At 40.9% G+C, this 12,477-nt stretch overlaps 1 protein-coding gene across 1 annotated transcript; it reads left to right on the top strand.

Moving 5' to 3' along the window:
• Positions 1-6,272: 6,272 nt before the first annotated feature.
• On the top strand, positions 6,273-12,061 carry LOC116355551 (tripartite motif-containing protein 29-like). Its single transcript, XM_031799991.1, has 2 exons — positions 6,273-6,374; positions 8,090-12,061. Exon 2 carries the CDS (start codon positions 8,092-8,094, stop codon positions 9,322-9,324), a length of 1,233 nt encoding a protein of 410 aa, XP_031655851.1. The 5' UTR covers positions 6,273-6,374; positions 8,090-8,091; the 3' UTR covers positions 9,325-12,061.
• Positions 12,062-12,477: the final 416 nt, after the last annotated feature.

Genomic DNA, 12,477 nt, shown 5'->3' with positions numbered 1-12,477 from the left:
AATGCGTTTCAAAACAGTCTTTAACGGCACTGTAGTTAAGTTTCGCTTCCTCGGTCAACGTTGAAGCATTTAATATATCCTCGGCTTCATCACCCATAGAGTAGATCAGTGTATTAACTTGAAATGCCTCATTTTTCACCTTTAAGCCTGATGCTACCCTGTACCTTTCAAAGCGCCTGATCCATTTCGGCCAGTTTTGAATGTCCATACAAACAAAATTCTAATGCGAAATCGGTCAGCACTAGCCACAGGCCTGTCCGTGTTTCCGCCAGAGCCCATTGAACTTGGAGTCGCAACCCCTGAAATCCCGCCAGCTTCTTCCTCTTGCAACATGTTGCTTAGCAGTAGCTTAGTCCTTGCTCGTTAGCTAGCAAAATGATGATATGCGCTGTTTTATCTCCAACACTGTGCCCTCCCTGCTGTGAAACAGCCTGAATGTATGATTTACTTGGTACCTCCTTCACGTTTATGTGAATTTTAAAACCACTTCTGACACCATGTAGTATGATCTTAAATAAAGACGCGCGACAACGAGGTTCTAGCGCCAGCCTGTTTATTAACCTAACCCTCGCATGTCCTACATAGGTACGGATACCCCCAAGGGACATCCTACTACAGTTTGGACACAAAATCTCTGTGTAGTTGAAGCCTTAGACAGATTGAAAGATTAAGGGTGGCTTCAAAGCAAAACCCATGAAATTCAGCATTGCGGTGTGGCGGCAACTACTGGGGAGAAATTATTAGTAAAAACACTGCTCTCTGTTTTCAATTGGTTGACGGACAGTACAGCACAACACTAGGCCCTTACCCAACACACTCCTCCCATTGAAAACCTGATATTTGCGTCATTGCGTCATGTAAAGACATGTTACCGTGGAAACGATGTCAACAACTATGAGTTGAAAACCCAGTCTTCAGTCAGCTCAACTGTCCTACAACACAATATTCTATAAATGGCGAGTTTTGTCTCAGATACTGTGTGGGTAGGCTAGTCTACATGACTGATACTGTATGGGGAGGCTAGTCTACATGACAGATACTATGTGGGGAGGCTAGTCTACATGACAGATACAGTGTGGGTAGGCTAGTCTACATGACAGATACTGTGTGGGGAGGCTAGTCTACATGACAGATACTGTGTGGGTAGGCTAGTCTACATGACATATACTGTGTGGGGAGGCTAGTCTACATGACAGATACTGTGTGGGGAGGCTAGTCTACATGACAGATACTGTGTGGTGAGGCTAGTCTACATGACAGATACTGTGTAGGGAGGCTAGTCTACATGACAGATACTGTGTGGGGAGGCTAGTCTACATGACAGATACTGTGTGGTGAGGCTAGTCTACATGACAGATACTGTGTAGGGAGGCTAGTCTACATGACAGATACTGTGTGGGGAGGCTAGTCTACATGACAGATACTGTGTGGTGAGGCTAGTCTACATGACAGATACTGTGTAGGGAGGCTAGTCTACATGACAGACACTGTGTGGGGAGGCTAGTCTACATGACAGATACTGTGTGGTGAGGCTAGTCTACATGACAGATACTGTGTGGGGAGGCTAGTCTACATGACAGATACTGTGTGGGGAGGCTAGTCTACATGACAGATACAGTGTAGGGAGGCTAGTCTACATGATATATATATATTTATTTATTTATTTATTTGGTTAAACATGGAGCTCAACACAGCTGGGAGTTTAAGTTTAGGCATGGACTCCAAATCCGTAAGTTTAGGCATTAACTCAGAATGGTTAAGGTTTGGGTTAGGCTTAAGACAAAAATATCAAACAACTCTATCGCTGAATTCAATATTTCAACCTTATGGACAACCAGTATCCATGACCACAACGCTGTAGCAAAACAGAAACCTACTGGAAGGTAGCAGCTCTCACTGTTGCCCCTAGTGTCCGGTTTCCATATCATTTTCCAACGTCCTCAGACATGGATGGATGTCGAATACTGATTTGTATCATGGATGACCTGGCTGACAGAGGTAGAGAGAGAGAGAGCTAGAGAGACGTAGACAAAGAGGTAGAGAGAGCGGTGGAGAGGTAGAGAGAGAGGTAGAGAGAGAGGTAGAGAGACGTGGACAAAAAGGTAGAGAGAGTGGTAGAGAGAGCGGTGGAGAGGTAGAGAGAGAGGTAGAGAGACGTAGACAAAGAGGTAGAGAGAGTGGTAGAGAGAGCAGTGGAGAGGTAGAGAGAGAGGTAGAGAGAGAGGTAGAGAGATGTAGATAAAGAGGTAGAGAGAGTGGTAGAGAGAGCGGTGGAGAGGTAGAGAGAGAGGTAGAGAGAGAGGTAGAGACGTAGATAAAGAGGTAGAGAGAGTGGTAGAGAGAGCGGTGGAGAGGTAGAGAGAGAGGTAGAGACAGAGGTAGAGACGTAGACAAAATGTAGAGAGAGAGGTAGAGAGACGTAGACAAAAAGGTAGAGAGAGTGGTAGAGAAAGCGGTGGAGAGGTAGAGAGAGAGAGGTAGAGAGACGTAGACAAAGAGGTAGAGAGAGTGGTAGAGAGAGCAGTGGAGAGGTAGAGAGAGAGGTAGAGAGAGTGTTAGAGAGGTAGAGAGAGAGGTAGAGAGAGTGGTGGAGAGGTAGAGAGAGAGGTAGAGAGAGTGTTAGAGAGGTAGATAGAGAGAGGTAGAGAGAGTGGTAGAGTGGTAGAGAGAGATGTAGAGAGACGTAGACAAAGAGGTAGAGAGACGTAGACAAAGAGGTAGAGAGAGTGGTAGAGAGAGCGGTGGAGAGGTAGAGAGAGAGGTAATGAGAGGTCATGTATCTGATGCAGCAGGTCACCTGACATGCTCTGTTAATCACTGCCTTGGTTAAATTGATCGGAGCCGCTCTACATAAGGAACATTGATCAATCTAGCCAAGTGAAAGAGACACAGCAGCTCAATTTGGGAAGAGTCAGAGCCATATAGATTAACTCAGTCTGGCAAGTTTAGTTGAAGATTCATAATGTGTTTTGTGGGTTTTAGAAGCTTTGAGAATGTTCTAATAAGGCAACTTAGAAAGTAGAGTGTGAGAAATATCTGACCGGTCTGCTCTCTATCCCTATCGTTCTCCCATTACCTGCTCTCTCTTTCATTCACTAGCTGTAGCTCAAATGTAGTCAGTCACTCTGTCTCAGGGAAGTTACTACCATCTTGAGCAACTGCTCACAAATTTCACACTGATGGTGTCTGAAAACCCGCCATTATATTACCCACAGAATCACAGGTTAAATTCAGTTGACAAATGTTGAATTCACCTATAAGAGTTGTTGATGGGGTTGAGCTGACCTCAATGACACATTTGATATTCTAATGCGGGGGATCATCAACTAGATTCAGCCGCGGGCTGATGTTTGTTGGTGTTGAGATGATGGTCGGGAACATAATTACAAATAATTTGGAGTCTGCAAATTGACGGCAAGAAGCCCAGACAGATATAATGCTTGACTAAAACATAATCGTATGAGACCTTACATTTGTATATGATCATTTGTCTCTATTAAACGGGAATGCTTGGGAATAAAACCACCTGTGGGACAAATTGGTTACTTTCTAAATGTAATCCGGTACTAGTTACCTGTCCAAAATTATAATCATTTGATGTAACTTTTGGAATACCCAAACTCGGTAACGTAATCTGATTACATTCAGTTACTTTTAGATTACTTTCCCCTTAAGAAGAAGGCAAAAATGTATGTTACCAATTGAACATCTATTGCAGGATAAATCAATATTACATTTTACATAGCTGGCCATATATGGATGTTAAATTTAACTTTATGGCTTGGTTATGTAGTCTTCTTCAAACCCATCGCTTTCTACGACATATAATATTACGATGCAATGATATCTTTACATTAATATATATCCTTTATAAGTCAAAAAATTGATGTAGTAAACTACAGATTGCCCCTTTAAGTCTATCAAAATTAAGTGAGATTGAGCATGTGTCCATGTGTCCAGCATGTGTCCACTGTCTGTCCACTGGTTTCAAAAACATTGATTGATGGGCATTGTTCACTTCTTGAATTCAACCATTTTTGGGTTCAAATACACATTTAGATTTGTGAACCACCATCCACAACAACCACAATACGTAAGATGCAAATAGCTAAATGAGAGAGCAGCAGTGTGATTCACATCAATGCTCTATGTAGATATCAATATGTGATATCCGTATCGCCGTAGACTACACCACTGCTGTCATCCTTACCTCCAAGCGTTTATTCAAATTGGATAATCTTTGGATGTCGACAGGTCGCACCATTGGAAGACATAGCTTGGGCTGTTGCCTACAAAAGCCTATTCCTTCTTTTTTCCCGCGATTCATCCAACACATTTGGTGTTCCATCATAGTCTCTGATTTGTGGTCAGACTCGCTCAGATAGAACAAACTTAAACTTCCGCCTTTTTTCAATGATGATTTGAATGTCATTGAAAAAACGGAGAAGTGTCAAATATTTATTTGAGCAAACGTCCTTTCTGAATTTAAAAGTAATCCTAAAGTAATCATCTAGTTTTTCAAAATTACAGTTGAAGTCAGAAGTTTACATTCACATTAGCCAAATACATTTAAACTCAGTTTTTCACAATTCTTGACATTTAATCCTAGTAAAAGTTCCCTGTCTTAGGTCAGTTAGGATCACCACTTTATTTTAAGAATGTGAAATGTCAGAATAATAGACATCACATTCCCAGTGGGTCAGAGGTTTACATACACTAAATTAATACTTGGTAGCATTGCCTTTAACTTGTTTAACTTAGTCAAACGTTTCGGGTAGCCTTCCACAAGCTTCCCACAATAAGTTGGGGGAATTTTGGCCCATTCCTCCTGACAGAACTGGTGTAACTGAGTCAGGTTTGTAGGCCTCTTTACTCGCACATGCTTTTTCAGTTCTGCCCGCACATTTTCTATAGGATTGAGGTCAGGGCTTTTTGATGGCCACTCCAATACCTTGACTTTGTTGTCCTTAAGCCATTTTGCCACAACTTTGGAAGTATGCTTGGGGTCATTGTCCATTTGGAAGACCCATTTGCGACCAAGCTTCAACTTCCTGACTGATGTCTTGAGATGTTGCTACAATATATCCAGATAATTTTCCTCCCTCATGATGCCATCTTTTTTTGTGAAGTGAACCAGTCCCTCTTACAGCAAAGCACCCCCACAACATGATGCTGCCACCCCATGCTTCACTGTTGGGATGGTGTTTTTCGGCTTGCAAGCCTCCAACCTTTTTCCTCCAAATATAACAATGGGCATTATGGCCAAACAGTTCTATTTTTGTTCCATCAGACCAGAGGATATTTCTCCAAAAAAGTACAATCTTTGTCCGCATGTGCAGTTGCAGACCGTAATCTGGCTTTTTATGGCGTTTTCTCTAGCAGTGGCTTCTTCCTTTCTGTGCGGCCTTTCAGGTTATGCCGATATAGGACTCGTTTTACTGTGGATATAGATACTTTTCTACCCGTTTCCTCCAGCATCTTCACAAGGTCCTTTGCTGTTGTTCTGGGATTGATTTGCACTTTTCACACCAAAGTACATTCATCTCTAGGAGACAGAATGCGTCTCCTTCCTGAGCTCTATAACAGCTGCGTGGTCCCATGGTGTTTATACTTGTGAAATATTGTTTGTACAGATGAACGTGGTATCTTCAGGCGGTCTTGGCTGATTTCTTTTGATTTTCCCATGATGTCAAGCAAAGAGGCCCTGAGTTTGAAGGTAGGCCTTGAAATACATTCACAGGTTTACCTCCAATTGACTCAAATGATGTCAATTAACCTGTCAGTAGCTTCTAAAGCCATGACATCATTTTCTGGAATTTTCCAAGCTGTTTAAAGGCACAGTCAACTTAGTGTATATTTACTTCTGATCCACTGTAATTGTGAAATAATCTGTCTGTAAACAATTTGTTCTAAACGGACTTTTCTGGTTAAATAAAAAAATTTAAAATACAAGCCCTTAATAACCAACAGTGCAGTTCACGAAGAGTTAAGAAAATATTTACCAAGTAGACTAAAATAAAAAGTAATAATAAAAAATAACACAATAAGAATAACAATAACAAGGATATATACAGGGGGCACCAGTACCGAGTCAGTGTGGAGGCTAAATACAGGGGGCACCAGTACCGAGTCAGTGTGTGGGGGTACAGGTTAGTTGAAGTAATTTGTACATGTCGGTGTGGGTGAATTGACTATGCATAGATGTCCCTTTAAGAGCAGCATAGCAGGGAGGACTTGAGTGCTGATGACACTTTGCGGAAGTGAAAGTTAAGCAGAAGCAGGAATTCAATATGGTTACGAACTCTCTCCTACTCTTTACACAAGTTTCACAAGGTCTACCTTTCGTCAAGCCAAAGAGGAATAAGCACACTCAGGTGGGTAAAGAGAGAAACAGAGATATTTACCTGGACGTGTGGAATTCTGACATAATCACTGCACTTCCTGTTTTTCCTCCTGTGTTCCACTTTTGGAAAATTCTGATAACATATAGACAGCCTAGTATCAGATCATAAGTCAACTTATCCAAACAGTAAAGGGGCAATAGGCAGTTGCTACATCAATTTTTTGACTTATAAATTAATGATATATATGTATATACACTACCATTCAAAAGTTTGGGGTCACTTCAAAATGTTTTGAAAGAGAAGCAACATTTTCTTGTCCATTAAAATAACATCAAATTGATCGGAAATACAGTGTAGGCATTGTTAATGCTGTAAATGACTATTGTATGTAGCTCAAAACGGCAGATTTTTTTTATGGAATATCTACATAGGCCCATTATCAGCAACCATCACTCATGTGTTCCAATGGCACGTTGTGTTAGCTAATCCAAATTTTAAAAGGCTAATTGATCATTAGAAAACCCTTTTGCAATTATGTTAACACAGCTGAAAACTGTTATCTGATAAAAGAAGCAACAAAACAGGCCTTCTTTAGATGAGTTGAATATCTGGAGCATCAACATTTGTGGGTTCAATTACAGGCTCAAAAATGCCAGAAACAAATTACTTTCTTCTGAAACTCGTCAGTCTATTGTTGTTCTGAGAAATGAAGGCTATTCCATGCGAGCAATTGCCAAGAAACTGAAGATCTCGTATAACAGCGCAAACTGGCTCAAACCAGAATAGAAAGAAGAGATGGAGGCCCCGGTGCACAACTGAGCAAGAGGACAAGTACATTAGAGTGTCTAGTATGAGAAACAGATGCCTCAATAGTCCTCAACTGGCAGCTTCATTAAATAGTACCCGCTAAACACCAGTCTCAACGTCAACAGTGTGAAGAGGCAACTCCGGGATGTTGGCCTTCTAGGCAGAGTTGCAAAGAAAAAGCCATATCTCAGACTGGCCAAAAAAAAGAAAAGATTAAGATGGACAAAAGAACACAGACACTGGACAAAGGAACTCTGCCTAGAAGGCCAGCATCCCGGAGTCGCCTCTTCACTGTTGACGTTGAGACTGGTGTTTTGTACTTATCCTCTTGCTCAGTTGTGCAACAGGGCCTACCACTCCTCTTTCTATTCTGGTTAGAACCCGTTTGTGCTGTTCTGTGAAGGGAGTAGTACACAGCATTGTACGAGATCTTCGGGCAGGACAGTTTGTCATTATGACCGTATTTGAGGCAAAATATCTAAAGTATCGTATGATTAAACAGACTTCCCAAACATGGGTCTGTTGTAGACCCACTTCCCCTCTGCTTAGCTCATGTCAAAATAAAAGTTCTGCTTGTGCACTATATGTGAACAAAAAACTTGTCAAGGACATTTTGACTTAAGCTAAGCAGAGAGGAAGTGGGAAAGTTATAAAGTTAGAAAGTTAGAAAGCTGATTGAATTTACCTGGGTAAGAGTACAGTACACTCGTGTTAACTCCTTCTCTTTATGATAAAAAGCTTTGTCTATCTCTAAAAACAATGTCAAAACTGTCAAAATTGTTTTGATATCACTACAAAAATGATCTTACATCTAACAATACATTTAGTATTCTGAAAGTTAATTACTGTATAACGATGACTCATTACAGGAATGTCTATACTGTTTAACGTTGATTCATTCCAGGAAGTATTTTAATAGTTGTTTTATTGTGTTCCAGAAATGGCGTCCTCTAGCCGTCTCCTGTCTGAAGAGCAGTTCCAGTGCTCTATCTGTCTGGATGTGTTCACAGAGCCTGTCTCCACTCCATGTGGACACAACTTCTGCAAGGTCTGTATCAGCGGATACTGGGATACAACTGACCTGTGCCAGTGTCCAATGTGTAAGAGGACATTCTACACAAGACCAGAGCTCAATATCAACACAGCATTCCGAGATGTTGTAGATTATGTTAACAGGATCAGAGTCAAAAACAGAGAAAAGTCCCCTGCTGAGGCTGGAGAAGTGGTCTGTGACATCTGCACTAGGATGAAGCTCAAGGCCTTGAAGTCCTGCCTGGAGTGTCAGACCTCTTTCTGTGAGACTCACCTGCAGCCTCATCAGAGAGTCACCGGCCTGAAAAGGCACAAGCTAATAGATCCCGTGGAGAACATGGAAGACAGGATGTGTAAGAAGCATGACAGACAGCTGGAGCTGTTCTGTAGGACCGACCAGACTTGTGTGTGTCAGTTCTGCACTGAGGCAGACCACAAGACTCACCACGCCGTCCCACTAGAGGAAGAGTTTGGAGAGAGGAAGGCTCAGCTGGTGAAGACGGAACAACATGTACGGCAGATGATCCAGGAGCGACTAGAGAAGGTTCAGAAGATCAAACATTCAGTAGAGTTCAGCAAGAAAGATACACAGAGAGTGATGGCAGACAGTCTGCAGGTTTTCACTGATCTGATGGATTCCATTGAGAAAAGCAAGAAGGAGCTCATTGAGGAGGTTGAGGAGAAGCAGAAAGCAGCAGAGAATCAGGCTGAAGGGTTTATTGAAGAGCTGGAGCAGGAAATCAATGACCTACGTAGGAGACACACTGAGTTGGAACAGCTCTCACACACTGAGGACCACCTCCACCTCCTCCAGATCTTCCCATCCCTGTACACCACTCCAAACATCAAGGACTGGTCTGAGATCAGTGTTTACAGTGAGACGTGTGTGGGGAATTTGAGGAGTGTTTTGAGAAGCTTTGTGTCTGAGCTGGAAAAGACAGTGAAGAGAGCATTTTCTGAAAAATTCAATAATGCAATGGAGGACTTTCATGACATCAATCTGAAAAAGATGCAGCAGTATGCAGTGGATGTGACTCTGGACCCTCATACAGCATATGACAGGGTCGTCCAATCTAAGGACAAGAAACAGTTGAGAAAAGGAAGAAAAAATCTCCCTGACAACACAGATAGGTTTCGTTGAAGTTAGTCTGTCCTATGAAGAGAGGGCTTCTCCTCAGCGAGATTCTACTATGAGGTGTAGGTGGAGGAGAGGACTTGCTGGAAGTTAAGGGTAGTAATTCCAATTTGGTTTGCAGTGTTGTTTCTACACATGAATCACTTTGAGTCGTGTGTCAAAATGAGGACATGACCAGTCCTTTGAGGTTTTTGCATTGAAGTTTACACACCTTGAGTGATATATAGAAATGTACTGAATGATGTATGAAGGAGTGTATTGTTGTTTGTTTGTTTTGTTTGATAAATATCACCAGATTGGGTCCGCTGGATGATCGAGATTACTCCCTAAGGATTAGTGGTGACTCTGCGATGAGGTTGACAGTGTCATAGTGGGAGTATAAGCCAATTTGGAATAATTGTTTCAACAGAATGTGTTGTTACTCGCTTTGACATATGTTTTAAAGATTTTCATTGGGAATATTGGTAGTAACAATTTGTCATAGGGTAAATTATTGTTTGGATTTCTTGAAACGCTTTACTGGATTTCCTGAATCAGAGATTCACTGACCTAAATTGTTGTTCTGAATTGTCCTTTCTCAAAGTTATGGTGACTACAGATGGTATCTAAATGCATGGAAGGGATCATTTGACCAAACGGTGTAGACCTCAAAACCCCCTCTAACCGGCTGAAGATATGGCGCTCAGTTCGGCCCTGTCCTGCACCACTTCTATCAAGAGACCTGAGTCTGAGCCAGCAACCGGTGTACAGCATCCAGTTGAAGTTATCAACTGCCTTTTCTCCCATGCCCTTCTCTCAGGAGTGTGACAGGAGTCCACATGGAGTGAGCATGGAGAGAGATCCATTCCAAAACTTCTCTTATGTTGCCGGTATACTGGTTGACAAATGGACAATACACAATAGGAGTTGTGGTGGGACTCAGGTGAGACATTGAAATTGGGACATTGTCATGGGCCATCCACTTTGAACTGCGAAGCTATCTGAAGAAAAATTTAAAAAATGCCAGAAGATTGAATGCCGGGAAAGGGAGGGGGTTGGTCAACTGTGCCCGTAAATATTTTAGACTTTTCTGAAATAGTTTATTTTGGGGTATCAGTTTGATTGTGGAGGTCTACACACTGCTAAATGTATAGTAATTTAGGCTAGGAATGCATTGAGATAGTGATCTGTAATTAATCATGATGAGAGAGTTAATACTAGAATTTTGAGATTCATATTTTGTATGTTAATATAAATGTACATTCTGCCAGGGTTGATGTGTTAAATTGAGGGTTTACATTTTGAGTGATAGAACCAATGCTATTCTCAACATGCCTTGGTGAATGGAAAGGTGATCTCTGATCCTGAGAGGGAAACTGATCCTAATCTATTTGACCTATATCCATTACCAAATTGAAATGTTTCATGATAATACTCAGGAATTATAGCAGGTTTGTGCTAATGGTGCATAGCCATAGGTGTTGCCTTATAAATAGTGGGATTGTGATGCTTGTCCTGGGTTATGTTCATTGGGCAGTAAACGGAAGAAATGTTACTTAAAACATCTTAAGGATTAGCCCCTTTTTTTCAATTTTCACCGAAAATGAAATACCTGAATCTAACTGCTTGTAACTCAGAATCTGAAGCAAGGATATGCATATTCTTGGTACCATTTGAAAGGACACACTTTGAAATGTATGGAAACATGAAAGGAATGTATGATAATATAACACAATAGCTCTGGTAAAAGATAATACAAAGAAAAAAACAACCATTCTTTTTTTGTACCATCATCTTTGAAATGCAAGGGAAAGGCCATAATGTATTATTCCAGCCCAGGTGCAATTTAGATTTTGGCCACTAGATGGCATCAGTGTATGTGCATAGTTTTAGACTGATCCAATGAACCATTGTATTTCTGTTAAATTTGTTTTAGCAAGACTGCCCAAATGTGCCTAATTTGTTTATTAATAACTTTTTATGTTCAAATTTGTGCACTCTCCTCAAACAATAGCATGGTATTCTTTCACTGTAATAGCTACTGTAAATTGGACAGTGCAGTTAGATTAAACAGGGAGTCGCTACCTGGATTTGTCCAGCCAGATATGCTCATTTTAGTTTCTATAGATGGTGCTATAGGGATGAAAATGGCCATTTCTACCATGCTGACCGATGGTGGTATTCTCAGTATCAACATGATGATTTGTTTTGTACTGATGAAAAATGTACTCTGACTTAGATTGCTGAGAATTTCTTAATGATATTTTTATGTCTTTTTAAACTTTGGCATTTTTCTTTCAAGTTGAGAGAAATCTCAAAATGGGGGAATGTGATAGAAAAATTACATATTTACCTGATTTGTTTGATATTAATAGTTAACAGTTATATACTTAACTAATAGTAAGACATTTCTGTTCTATTAAATGTCTGTGTGAACTGAGAGGAGCCTAAAAACCTAAGGCTGGCATTCCATAGATAAGATGTCGTGGGTGTAACCCGAGATAGAGAGAGCCTGGAAGAACAGAACAAAGGCCTCAGTATTCATAATTATCCTAGCATGTGGGAAACTAAGATGAGGTGGGGTTACAAATAACACCATAGGGGTGGGACCAGCCATGACTAAGCATTCTTAGAGACCAGCTATGTAAGTAACAGCATTTTTTTGTAAAGGTCACGCAACTCTGCCCAACAGTCAAGTGTTGGGCTGACTAGTCTCATTATTTCAATAATTAATCAATATTAAATAAAGAATTGTTTGACGAAATGACAAAGTCTCTATCAGTATGAATCTCCACGACAAAGTCACTCTGAATAAGAGTGTCTGCTAAATTACTCAAATGTAATGTCAAAATGAGTCTGTTGAAAACAACGGGTGGACATTTTGGAAGCAGTCTCCTGTTCTTATAGATTGTTCAGATGGCAATGTCAGGAAACCAATGTGCACGCTTCAATAGGGCAGAAGTCTGTGTTGTTGGGATTCTGGATGACCAGATAGCTACCAACAATGACAAGTAACTGCCATGTGGGGAATAATAAGTAGCTAGTTTCATCTTGTTCTTGATACCATGTCTTATTTTGAGGTGTTTTGACTGATTATGTCATTGACAATATGGCTAAAATGCTCTAGCTAACCAACAACTGTGATGATGTATTTGAGAGACAAGGGCTCATTCTGCTAAT

The sequence above is a fragment of the Oncorhynchus kisutch genome, linkage group LG20 (assembly GCF_002021735.2).
Source record: "Oncorhynchus kisutch isolate 150728-3 linkage group LG20, Okis_V2, whole genome shotgun sequence".
NCBI lineage: Eukaryota > Metazoa > Chordata > Actinopteri > Salmoniformes > Salmonidae > Oncorhynchus > Oncorhynchus kisutch.
Note: the sequence above shows the minus strand (reverse complement) of the source record. Positions and strands in the feature narration are given on the sequence as shown.

Excerpts from the sequence above, each read along its gene's own strand:
- LOC116355551 (XM_031799991.1), top strand. The coding sequence starts at position 8,092 with ATGGCGTCCTCTAGCCGTCTCCTGTCTGAAGAGCAGTTCCAGTGCTCT.